General features: G+C 39.9%; 1 protein-coding gene across 2 annotated transcripts in view; it reads left to right on the top strand.

Annotated features, from left to right (window-relative positions):
• LOC130042734 (serine/threonine-protein phosphatase 6 catalytic subunit) overlaps positions 1–12708 on the top strand; it is a 99684-nt gene extending 86976 nt beyond the window's left edge. For both annotated transcript variants that reach the window (XM_056134925.1, XM_056134923.1), the window contains 5 exons: positions 457–522; positions 1393–1534; positions 6850–6929; positions 7079–7288; positions 9444–12708. In XM_056134925.1, the coding sequence (XP_055990900.1) occupies positions 457–522; positions 1393–1534; positions 6850–6929; positions 7079–7288; positions 9444–9692 (747 nt within the window). In that variant the 3' untranslated portion in view covers positions 9693–12708. The remainder of the gene's footprint in view (positions 1–456; positions 523–1392; positions 1535–6849; positions 6930–7078; positions 7289–9443) is intronic.
• Positions 12709–13593: the final 885 nt, after the last annotated feature.

The raw sequence follows: 13593 nt of genomic DNA, 5'->3' as shown, positions 1-13593 counted from the left end.
TACAAAAGCCTTTATTTTGGTTTCCTGGGATCACACACCCGGTTGTGTGCCCTCCCTCCTGGCTGTGGTGCTTGGGGTTGCGTTCTTCAGTGGTGGTGCTCTCCTATAGTTTTTGGTTGGTTTGCTTGCTGGGGGTTGCATTCTTGGCTGGGGCGCTTGCTGAAGGTCGTGTTCTTTAGTTGTGACACTCAGACACACCTGTCTCTTGTGTGCCAGAGATCACAGACTCTGTGGTGCCGGGGATCGCAACGCAGTGACCCCTGGAGTGTACTCAGTGCACATGGGTCAGTGATGGGGAACTCAGCAGCCTCCTGTCGCAAGGCTGGCACTGTGCCACAGGACCATCCCCAGGCTCCTGAAATCCTCTTCACCGCTGCTTTACACATTTTGCTCTCAGTTTTGCTCTTCTTCTCTTGACAGCAATTGTAATCAGCGTATATTGCCTTTCTTTTTTAGTTTTATGACCTTTGTGAACTATTCAGAACTGGAGGTCAGGTTCCTGACACAAACTACATATTTATGGTATGTAAATACTTGTTTAAAATGGAAAGGATCTGACTTAGCACATGTGAATTACATATTGTCTTTATCTCACAATCACTGTTTCAACATGTGAAAAGGTGGTTTTATGCTTTTCTGTATTTTTCATTTTCTCTTAAGTAGCTTTAGCAAATAGTTGAAAATAATTGCTTCAGTAAATTTTTCTCTGCATAGTACAAGATTGTAGCCCTTTTTAATTATAGTCAATGGACAGAGAAAACTAGCAAAAAACCACTGGTCTAAATACTTAAATCTTTCACGATCACGATCACGACCATCCTGTTATTCGTCGATTGCCTCGAGCAGGCCCCAGTAACATCTCCTTTGTCCTAGCCCTGAGATTTTTTAAAAAGTGCCATATTCAAGGCTCTTTCAGAGTTAGGAGAATGAGACCCATCATTGTTACTGGTATTTGGCATATTAAATCTTTAATGTGCACTTAAATCTTTAATGTGCTATTATTATAATTTTGGTTTTGGGACCATACCCAGTGGGGCTCAGGACTTACTCTTGGCTCTTTGCTCAGGGATCACTCCTGGTGGTGCTGGTACAACCATATACAGTTCTGGGGAGACTGAGCCAGTACTAGCTATATGCAAGGCAAGCACTTAATCCCTGTACTATCTCTTTGGCCCTTCAACTCATTTTTCTTTTCTCATAGACTAGCAAAACATTTAACAGACTAGTTTATTCATGTCCACTTGAGTTTTTTGGTTAAATGTTAATTTCCAAATTTAATATGTAACTCTTCATTTTGATTATTTTGGGTTTTATTGCTATTTTGGCACATGATATATTTAAAAAATACTAAATGCTATTGTATTGATGTAATTGTAAACTTTTACCTTACAGGGTGATTTTGTAGACAGAGGTTACTATAGTTTGGAGACCTTCACTTACCTTCTTGCTCTAAAGGCTAAATGGCCTGATCGTATTACACTTCTTCGAGGAAATCATGAGAGTAGACAGATAACACAGGTGTATGGATTTTATGGTAAGATCTGTTTCTCTGAATCTGAATATTGTTTGACTTTCCTCAGTGGGGGAAAAAAAAAACCACACACACAAGTCATACATTTGCTATGTAGTAAAGTTAGAAAACACAGATAATCTTTTTCTATTTTCTTTTTTTTCTTTTTCTATTTTCTTTTTTGTTTGCTTTGCTGGGGATTCAACCCAGGGTCCAAAGAAGCAAAATCTGCTCTGTTGCTGAACTACACCTCCAATTGCTGATTCCTCATTTTGGTTTTTCCAGTCAATTGAAAACTTTACCATAGAAGAAAGTCATCTCAGTTTTCTGTTAAGCATTTTTCTGGATCAGTGCTTTGAGGTGTAGTACTCAGTTGATCTCATTGGAACACCTGGATATGTGTTAAACTATAGCTTGCCTTTGTACCCTGACCCTGCTGGGAGTAGCCTGATAGCCTCCACACTGCTGTGCCTGAGCATCATCATATTGCTGGGCCTAAGCATCGAACTGTCAGGCCTGCACTTCCTGACTAAGTGTTTCCCCGAGCAGCCCCAGTCCCCTCCCTCATTGTAAATTACTGAACCCACTATAGACTGTTGCTGTGGGGGGTGTGGTATGGGGCCATATCTGGCAGTGCTCAGGGCTTACTCCTGGCTGTGTGCTCAGGGATCACTCCTGGCAGGGTTTGGAACCAAATAGGGTGCCAGTATTGAACATTGGTCAGTCAAGTGCAAGGCACACGCCCTATCAGCTCTACTCTCTCTTTGGCCCACTAGAGTGACCTTTTGAGGAAAAGATCCAAAATGTGCTGAAGTTGAATGTTCTGCAAACTCAAGTTTGAGAACTTCATCTTCCTTCCTTCTTTCCCCCCTCCCCCTCATCTCCCATCCCCTACCTGCCCCCCCTCCCTTTCTTTCCCCCTCCCATCTCCTCCCCTCCCCTCCCTCCTTCCTGGGTTGTGGCTTCAGCTATTTCTATAAAAGCACCTTTGCCTTTGCACCATTTCTATGGAGTGTGTATGTGTGTGTTTATATGCATATCATCTTGGGGCCAGAGAGATAGTAATACAGGGATTAAGCACATGACTTGCATGATATAGGTTCAGTCCCTGGCACCAGATTGTCTCCTCAGCCATGCTGTGTGCAGCCCTGGAGGCTCCTGGGCATTGCTGGGTGTGATCCTGGTTACCCCCGAGCACTGTAGGGGTAGTCAGGATAAACCCTGGTACCACCAGGGCAATAGCAGCACCACATCCTTGGGCCTTCCACTGAACTGCCAGAATGCTTGGTCAAGTTTCACAGGGAAGAGTCTCTAAGTCCCCAGAGCACTGTTTGGGAAGGATCCCCCAAAATGAATGTGTGTGAACATGTATACCCCAACCTAAAAAGGGGTTATGTCTCTTTTTTCACTTAATTTTGTGACCAGCATTTTCCCTTTGAAATTCTTTTGTGTGTGTGTGTGTTTGGGCCCCACCCAGCAATATTCAGGGGCTACTCCTGACCTGGTACTTAGGGGTTGCTCCTGGTGGTCCTCTGGGGACCGTGTAGTGCTGGAATCAGTCCTCTGAATGCAAAGCATATGCTCAGTGGCATGCACCCTACTCATTGTACTGTCTCTTCTGCCCCATACCTTATTTTATTTATTCACTTATTTTGGCTATACCCATTGGTACTTGGGGGTTGATTAAGTGCTTGGGTGACTATGTGATGCCAAGAATTGAAGTAGGGTCTCCTGCCTGCAAAACATGCCCCCAGCTTATTGAGTCACCTAACTAGCCCTTTGACATTATTTCTATAGTTGAATTTATATTTACTATATGGATGTATCATAATTGATGTAGCCAGATTTTTCAACTTAGGTCTGAGGAGTTTGGAGCCAGAGAGATTATACAACTGGCAGGGTGCTTGCCTGGCACACAGCCTGTGTTTGATCCCAGACTCCACCAGCAGTGATTTCCTGAGCACAGGACCAGGAGTAAACTCTGAGCACCACTGGGTATGGCCCAACCCCCCCCCCCCCCCCGCAAAAAAAAAAAAAAGGAAGGTGCTGTTTATAAACTACTATTGTAAGCATAGTTGATATATCTTTGTGCGTAAATACCAAATATCTTTTGATTTTTTTCTTAGAGGCAAAGATTTAGGTGCTTGCCTTGCTTGTGCCCTGGCAGCACATATAGATCACTGAGCTCTGGCAGGAGTGGCCTCTAAGCACAGTGCCAGAATTAGGCCCTTCGCATAGCTGATATGACCCAAAACAAAACAAAGCTTTGCTTTTTAAATAAAAAGCAGATAATTCAGATAATTTATACTCTTAGCTCAGTGAAAGCAGCCAGCTTCAGTGTTTCAGGTTTAGGTTCATGCTACACATATAGTTACAGCCCAGAATTTGACCAACATTAACTAATGTACAGCAAATAAAGATAAAATGAGGAAAGAAATGAGGACATTTTATTTTTATTTCATTGTTTTATAATTAATTTTTTTATCATATTGAAAAAACACTTTTCCATCTATTTTTCATTATACAGGTGTTTCTTCTATATTTGTGGGTGCTCAGGGTACCATGAGGAGTTGGGCATTGAACTCAGGCCTTCCACATACAAACTCAGCTCATTGATCTCTCTCTGGCCCAGGAGGAAATTTTATTATATGTGTTTTGTTTTTGTGTTTTTTTGTTTTGTTTTATTGGGGGCCACACCTAGCCTTGCTCAGGGCTTACTCCTGGCTTTGAGTCCAGGAATTATTCCTAGAAGGACTCGGGGGATCATATGAGTTGCCAGGGATTGACCTGGATTGGTCGCATGCAAGACTGCTATATGCAAGCCCCTAAGAGGACACTCTCATTAAGATGCTCTGACAAAAAATAACAATAGCCCAACATCTAGTATTGAATTTTCTTTTTCAATACTAGAGGAAGCTATTGTCTCAGAGTGGGTTTTATGGTTTTATTTAATAAGAGGAAATTCAAATCCTTGGGAATGTGATATATATATATATATGTACATATATATATTTATTTTGGGTCATACCCGGCAATGCACAGGGGTTACTCCTGGCTCTGCTCTCAGGAATTACTCCTGGCGGTGCTCAGGGGACCACATGGGATGCTGGGAATCGAACCTGGGTCGGCTGCGTGCAAAGCAAACACCCTACCCGCTGTGCTATCGCTCCAGCTCTGGGAATGTGATAATTGTAATCATCATTGTATTTTAATCACAGTGATGACAAAATAATATAAAAAGTTCCTTGAAAATGAACTAATTTACTAATTTGACCTTTCATTGCACACTGATAAACCTATATGAGCAATTTAATGAACGAGCGGCTCTGTGTATGTGTAAAGATGCGAAAGATACAAAATTATTGACTGTAAACTGAGCTCAGTTGGTAGAGCTCCCATGGTAAATTTTTAAGGATTCTGCTTCACATACATAATTTAGAAAATCTTGGGAATTGACCATTTTCTCTCATATTTTATGGTCTTCTAACATTTTCATAAGACAATGGTGATGTGCCAGGGGCTGGAGCGATAGTAGAGCGGGCAGGGCATTTGCCTTGTAAGCGGCCAACCGGTTCAATCCCTTGCATCCCATACGGTCCCCCAAGCACTACCAGGAGTAATTCTTGAGTGCAGAGCCAGTAGTAACCCCTGAGCATTGCTGGTTATGACCCAAAAAAAGCAAAAAAAAAAAAAAAAAAAGCAAAAAAAATAAGGGATGTGCCTTTTTTTTTTCAAATATTTAAGGAAAAATTTAAAGATGAGAACTCCCATGGTATTCTTTGGAAAGAGAGGAGTGTAACTTAATTATGCATCAGAGAATGTTAAGCTGGGAGTATGTAAGAACATCTTTTGATAGTCCCCAGTAACTACCAGTCAGATACTGATATTGAATCTCAAATATTTAGTTGCATAACTACAGAAAATCTCAGAAGAGACAACAAAGACCTGAGAAATGTTGAAGTATGAATTAATTACCCATAATATTATAATTAAGGATCTTCTAGATCCTTCTTATCTTGCTAGAATAAAGTAAATTAAATAAACTGTTTAACAGAATTACCCAGTGTTAGTAACAATAGAGAAAAGTATTTTCTTTGGTTGGTGTGAAATTAATATCTACCCCTGTTTTGTTGGCGGGTACAGCGTGGTGGTGTGCAGGGCTTCTTCCTGGTTCTGGGGTCAGTGGGCTATATGCAGTGCTGGGGATTGAACCAGGGTCGGATGCTTGCACGAAAAACACCTTATCTATTCTCTTTCTCCAGTCTTATTTAGCTTTTCTTTTATTTTTTTAAATTGAATGACCATGAGATAGTTACAAAATCACACATCTTGTCACTAGTGTCTATTCTCGCCACCAATGTCCCTAGTCCATTTTCCCCTCTTCACCAGGTTCTTCTATGGCAGACACTTTTCTTCTTTCTGTCTCTGTCTCTCTCTGTCTCTCCCCTTTGTCAGATACTTGGTTTGCAGTGCTGTTACTGAAAGGTTATCACGTAAATCACTTTACCTGCTTTTGGCACCCAGTTTTTGTCCAGAGTGATCATTTCCAATTATCCTTGTCATAGTGGTCCCTTCTCTGACCTAACTCCATTCCCTCCCTCGCCTCCCACCCTCTTGTGGCAAGCTTCCTACCCTGGACCAGTCCTTCTGTTTGTCTTTGGGTATTATTCTCAGATCTCACATTATTTAGCTTTTTTTGATCATAACATTTAACTGATATTAGGTGCTTTTTAGGGTTATTTCTGGAATGAAAGCAGAACCACCTCTTAGGATTGACACATATATACAGATACACTTTCTGTTTATGTGTACTTAAATAGTGGTCTTGGTCATATGAGGGGGATCTTCTAGAATTGAACACTAATTATATGTCATAAATTACGGGCCTAGATTGAGCTGAATTTCTGCGGTTTCAGTGACTAGTATTGGATGCATTGTTTGTTTTGGTGAGTTGACCAAGCAGTGCTCAGGGGGCCTGAGGGCCTCAACAATACTCTGCCTACCTGGACGTTTATTCAGTACTGGAACCTGAAGATTTGGTGCTGTTTAGTCCTTGCATTGCCAGGGGTGACCAGAATCACTCCAGCAGTGCTTGGGGACCTTGAGGGCCACACCCCTGGTATTTGGGGGTCTCCAGAGCTACATCCAGCAATATTATGGAGGCCCTTTGGTACTGAGGATCAAATCCAGGTCAGGCCAAGTGCATTAACCCCTGCTCTTTCTGCCTGGCCCCAGTGTTGTTTAGACAGATGTAGGACTCTTTCGGTTTTAGTATTATACTAATTATAATTGTATGCCAGTATCTAATATTAATGTGAACTCTTCCATTTCTTTCATAGATGAGTGCCAAACCAAATACGGAAATGCTAATGCCTGGAGATACTGTACCAAAGTCTTTGACATGCTCACAGTAGCAGCTGTAAGTTTATATAGATATTTGCAAAGTATTTTCTTACCAACAACACTGCATATTTTGCATAATTACCATCTTAGTTGTATTGATAATAACATGAATTTAGATATGACTGAGTTTATTTTATGTTCAACTCTCTTACCCTATTTTGACAGTTAATAGATGAGCAGATTTTATGTGTTCATGGTGGCTTATCTCCTGATATCAAAACACTGGATCAAATTCGAACCATTGAAAGGAACCAGGAAATACCCCATAAAGGAGCATTTTGTGATCTGGTGTGGTCAGATCCTGAAGATGTGGATACTTGGGCCATCAGTCCCCGAGGAGCAGGTTGGCTGTTTGGTGCAAAAGTCACAAATGAGGTAAAGTCATATTTCCAGAAAAAAGTTTTGTTGTTTGCTAGTGGATTATAGCGAGATCTGTGGGTAACCATAGATAACAAGCTTTTAGTTAGCTTATTTCAATTATGATTACTGAGGATAACGGCTAAGTGTGGTGATCACCTTTCACCTCCTCCAGCATCCACTTGTTAATGTGTACGAAGTAAATAATGCTTTACTTTCATATAATCCGAGTAGGGGTCCAAGAGAGTAGAGGGGCTAAGGTGCTAGCCTAGCATACGCTGACTGTGGCTCATTTTCCAGCACTCTTATGGGCTCCTGACCCCCGGGAATGATCCCTAAAAAGAGAGCCAGGTGTGGCCAAAAATGCAAAACTAAAAAAGATCAAAATTTAAAATATATCTGGTGATTAGTGGGATAGCAAAGAAAGAGATTTAAAAATCGACAGATATAGGCACTTCCCTTGCGTGTGGCGACTTAGGTTTGATCCCCAGCACCATATATGGTTCCCCAAAGCCTCTTCCAGGAGAGAACCTGAGCATAGAGCCAGAAGTAAGTCCTGAGCACTGCTGGGTGAGAGGCCCCTGTCCCCCCATAAGAGGAAAAAAAACTTACAATTTATTAGTTTTGGATGTTCAGTGTGATGATGTAGCGCACGCGTGCGCGCGTATGTGTGTGTGTGTGTGTGTGTGTGTGTGTGTGTTTATTGTCGATGGGCAGCTTTTTGAAGTTCCAGCTGTTTTCAATTAAGAAGGCACGGGAGGTCTGGCAGGATGAGTGGGGGGCTGGAGACTATGCTTTGCATGCTGGAGTCCCAGGTTCTGTCTCCAGCATTGCATGGTCCCCTGAGAACCATAGGTGCAGTCCTTGAGCTGTAGGTCAGGAATAGGCTCCAAAACCACGAGAATAAGTAACAGGAAGGCTGGGTGGATAGCTTTAAGGACTGCTTGCCTGCACTGGATATTGAGTTTGTTCTCTGACACTATCTCCATTTCTGCTTCCCCCCTCCCCACACCCAGGTATTGCCAGGATGGTCTTGATGGCCCAGTACTGTTGGGTCTATATAGCACTGTATTGTTGGGCTTAAGTACTGAACCACTAGGTCTGAACAGCTGGTATGAGAATCACTGAAAATGCCTGGGAGTGCCCACCCCAGTTAAATAAAGATACACACATAGTGTAGGGGGCTGTTGCTCAAGTTGTAGAGCAAATGCCTTGCACTTGTGAGACCCTGGGTTTATCCGCAGCACTGCACAAGCCCCCTAAGTACTACTGGGGGGTTGCCCTTGTGGCTCCCAAGCACTGTTGCACTGTTAGGAGTGCACTCCCCACAATCTACGACCCTCCCTCCCCCCGCCAAAAAAAAATCACCCAAAACAAGAGATGAGCTTATATTGGAAAGAAATCCAGTGTAATAGAACCAGAGAACCAGGTTCTGATCGGTTGTTAAACTGTAACTTTGGTAAATTATCTATCCCTCTGTTAGCTTAGGTTGCAAAAGAAGAATAAATATCAGGGTTTGTCAGGAACTAAACTAAGCTTTCAGTAAATGATACATATTTATAGCAATTCTCTCTTCTCTCTCTCTCTTGCTCTCTCGCTCTTGCTCACTCTCTCCTTCCTCTCCTGTCTCCTGGCCACACAAGGCTGTGCTCAGGGGTACTCCTGACTGTGCACTCAGAATCATTCCTGGTGGACTTGGAGACCCATCTCTGATGCTAGGAATTGAACCTCGTTGGCCATGTGCAAGTCAAGTGCCTTGCGCTTTGTACTATTTCTCTGGCCCCTTAACAGCAATACATTCTTGGTGATTAAAACAAAACCCCAAAACCAAAAAAAAAAAAAAACCCAATTTTGGGCCAGGTAGATTACCTCAATAGGCTGCGTATACTGAGTGTGTCCCCATAATTAAAAAGAGAAATTGTAAGTAGAAAGTAAAAGACAACTTTCCTTTCTATCTGGTAGTACTTAGAGAATGCTTTTCATCCCAAAGCTGTGAATAATATAACTGCAATTTCTACAACTCTGTAATAGATTCAGGTGAAATTGACTATATGTTGCTAGCTTACTGAATTATATCATGAGAATGTTTAGCAGGATTTATGCTGTTTTTTTCTTGTATAGGTTCATTTTATTTCTATGCTGAATACTTAATAGAACTTTTTCTAAATTTCAGTTTGTTCATATCAACAACTTAAAACTCATCTGCAGAGCACATCAACTAGTTCATGAAGGCTATAAATTCATGTTTGATGAGAAGCTGGTGACAGTCTGGTCAGCTCCTAATTACTGCTATCGTTGTGGAAATATTGCTTCGATCATGGTCTTCAAAGATGTAAATACAAGAGAACCAAAGTTATTCCGGGCAGTTCCAGATTCAGAACGTGTTATTCCTCCCAGAACGACGACGCCGTATTTCCTTTGAGGCCTTCGCCCATCCTGCTGACCCATTCTCTGCCCTCTTACCCAAACTTTCGTGTATTACCCTCTACAATATACTTTTTATTGAGCACTTTGCTGCTGAAATGCTGCCTCTTGCCTTTTTTTTTTAATTTAAAATTATCTAAATTTATTGTTTGTTATGGTGTCTATAGCAATGTTTTTCTATCAATATTCTCCCCCATCCCATCCCCATCTTGGACTCATTTGAGAAGACTTGAGAAATGTCTTAATACTCACACTGCTGCATGTAGCTCTTGCTTATTAACTGATCTGGGGGGAAACAGGATGTGTTTCCTTTTTTTAAAAAAGTCAGTCGACAAAACAAAACAAACTACACCGAAATATTGCTCCTTTTGTATCATTCAGTCTTTCATTTTAGTTGGGTAAGTTTTAAGAAATTTCAGCAGCAAAGTTGTTACTCAGTAGGCACGATGGACTGCCAATGCCTCCAGTTATGTATACCTGTCCCAGCTGTGCGCTGCATTGTCCTTTGTTGGATGATATTTTAAATGGATATCAAATAAATTGCTCTAAAGGGCTGCCCTCCTTGTTGTGTTTTTAAATTTTAGTTAAAAACTGCTACAGCTCTGACTTTGTACATTAAGATAATTGTATTGATCTTTTTCAGATTCCTTGTATTTTCAATAAAGTAATCTTAAATAAAACCCAGATAGGTTAAAGTGTTAGAAATTTTAAACAGCTTACATTGTTAGCTTAAAGTTTCTTTCTTTTTTTCTTTCTTTCTTTTCCCTTATCAGAGTTCTTGGCCCTTTGGTTGTTCACTTTAAAACATCAACTGAAATTCAATTTTTTATTTGAAAAAAAATCACTAAACTGTGCCTAAAGAACATAACTGCCATATTAATGTTTTGGTTTATATCCTCTATAGTAATAGAAAAACATTTAATACTTGTAATGCTAATGTGTTCATTTGATACCAAGTTAGTAGAATGTGATCAATCCAGTTTACAATCTATCATGATTATCATTCAGTAAAATCTGTGGTCTTTTCATAGGAACCATTCTTCTCTTGCTGTAACATGTGACCTTAACTTTTAGAAAGTGTTCATTTTTTAACTGCAACTGGAAAGGTTGAAAAGTCAGGACTCTTGTATTTGTGAACTGTAATCTGAAGCAGATATTTTTAAGGAGTAGAAAGAAACAAATTGTCCTTTTTTTGTAAAGGTCTGTGATGCCATGTTTCAGCTTTGTGTAAGTAATTTTAGTATCCAAAGGGTTGGGATGATCAGTTATTGATATGCATCTGTCCACTTAATAAGGACAAGTGTTCCAGTACTTCTTATGACTGTGTTCATAAGATATTGGAATCTGCCATTTTGTGAAATAGTTGGTATCCCTTTACTACTATAATTAATTTTTGTCATTCCAGGAAATTTTTGTGAAGCCAGCCAATTAATAAGCACTTTAGCATCTGTTCAGGTAGTTTTGAAAACTAAGTTTCCCATTCAGGATAAGAACCTCCAGGTTACCTAAAAATGCAATAAAAACCTTTGTAGTCTAAGCTTCTTGGCACATAATTTTTCTTTTATTAAATGAGCACAATCCTCTCTCAGTTCCCTCTGCCCCCACCACCCATACAGTACTCCTTGTATCGTTTTTTAATTGTATCACTTTATGAAAGAAGTTGACCGGACATTTGCTGCACACACTTGAACTGTTGGGTCAGTAGCTCTGTGTCATTGCCCTGAGCCCAGTGTAATTCAGGAGGAAAGGTTTTTGTTTTTTTTTTTATGATACGGATATGTAACTATGTATTTTACTAATTGTGGTGAAACACTGGAAATTACAAAGCAGTCAACTTAGTGTGGTCTTTCAACAGCTCTCTGCAGTCTTTTTTTCTGTTACCATAATGTATTTGAGCACTTCCTCTCCATTGCCTTTGAGTTGTACCAATAAAACCATAACCCCGTTCTCTTTTTTTCCATTTGACACTCCTTAGCTCAGACTGATGTAGTTGATTTAGTTATCCCTGTAATGTGATTTTTGTTTTGACGTCATGGTGTATGCATTTGTTTTGTCACTAGTTGGGCATGTGCCAATAATATTCTGTCCATTTCTTAACTGCCATTGTGTTTGCCTGGATTTTTCCTCTTCAACTGAATAATGGCTTTTTGCATGAAAAGAATAGTTTTACTATTTAGACCTGTAAAGGGAAGAGAGAGTGAATGTATTGAACTTTGTAAACCTAAAAGGAATATTTGGATCCCTCAAAAAAAGGGCTATGTACGAGAGAGTGAATCGTGTGGTGGGAGCGACTTGAAGTCATAGGTCTGTAGGCAGGAGCCTCTGTTACTCCCTCTATCTAGGCTGAATGTAAAATCCCTTATGTTGTATAATGAGGATAATAACTATTTTTATTTGCCTATGGTAAATTTTGTTTCTAATAAAATGTCTTAGGCTCTAGTGAGAAATGTCTACTTGTAATTGCCAATTACTCCTTATTTGCCTGATCTGCTCTTGGCTAGCTTTTTGTAGGTTAATGCTTTTTCCTGAAAAATCTCACCATTCTAAATGTGTTTATTTGGGTGTGATCCTAAAAAGCCTGGATCAAGAGCACATCTAATATGCAACCTGAATCATCAGCTCCTATTCCGTCTGGATGTCTACAAGTGTTGGAAGATTCTGACCTCTTAAATCCTGTATTTTGCTTTTGAAATAAGGTGTGAAATGTTGTTTAGAACATTTAAGACTTTTGTGGTTTTGCTTGTAAGTTCAGCATCAGGTTTGGGAAAACACGTGTATTGTGAAAGCAAATCTGAATTTTCTGAGCTTGCATTGTCAGAAATAGAATTGCTCTCCATCAGGTCCCAGGAAATTGTGTATCTGGAATCGAAGAGATTTAACAGTAAGAATCCAGACTTTTAAATGTAATTGTTTTTTAAATGCTAATGTTTGTAAAGCACCTTCAATTCTTTGAATGATAGGTGCTATATCCTATCAGTGTAAATTAATAAAAAGATTATAGGAAGTTTCTCAGACCAATGCATAATCTATAGTATGTCTCAACAAGAAATTACTAGCTTTTTCTATTACTCAGTTTAAATGAAAAATGCTTATTCCTTCAGTTGGTTGCTTGACTAGTAAAGAGAAGTGAAACTTTTTCTTGTTTTGCCTTTGACTTTGAGCAAAATATTGTAGTTCTTTAAAGGCAATATTTATTGTTGTACCATGTACCCTGTACCCAGAAACATGCTCCATGAGACTGGTAGAACTTTCAATTGTGTTTTGACAGTGTGTAGCCACACTGATGAAATGTAGTAGTTACCACCAAAAAGATGTGGGATTTCTCTTAGCATGATGACAAACACAGTAGATGCTTGGGCAAGGTTGACTCCATATCCCCTTCTTAGTAGTTTTCTATTTCCTTGTCAGTCAGTTAATATATATATGGTATCTTTTCTTTTGGGCCAGATGCTCATAAGTGTAAGCTTAAGCTGACTTGGATCATATCAGGTATTTTAAATTTCATGAAATTATAGGAAGTTTCTCAGACCAATGCATAATCTATAGTATGTCAGCTTAATTATATTTCACTTAGTCCTTGGGTTCATACTATTCTCAGCATCTGCTTTTGTGTACAAATAGAAATAATATATAAGAGATAGCATGGAAGCACTATGAAGTACTGGAGAGAACATAGACTTTGGGACCAGATCTAGATAAAATCCCCATCTCTGCCAAGTAGTGGTGGTGGTGGTAGCTATCCTGTATTGAGTATTGCACATGCCTTATTTTCCATCCCTTACTGTGGCTTTTTGATTTCATTACCTCTTTCTTTTTCTTTCTTTTTTTTCAGATGAGGAAGCATGTAGAATAAGCAACTTGTACAGAACTGAAACTAATCAAAAGGAATATGAAGAAGT

Source organism: Sorex fumeus, unplaced genomic scaffold (assembly GCF_029834395.1).
Source record: "Sorex fumeus unplaced genomic scaffold, SorFum_2.1 ptg000109l, whole genome shotgun sequence".
Taxonomy (NCBI): Eukaryota; Metazoa; Chordata; class Mammalia; order Eulipotyphla; family Soricidae; genus Sorex; species Sorex fumeus.
This window is presented reverse-complemented; position numbering and strand designations above follow the sequence as displayed.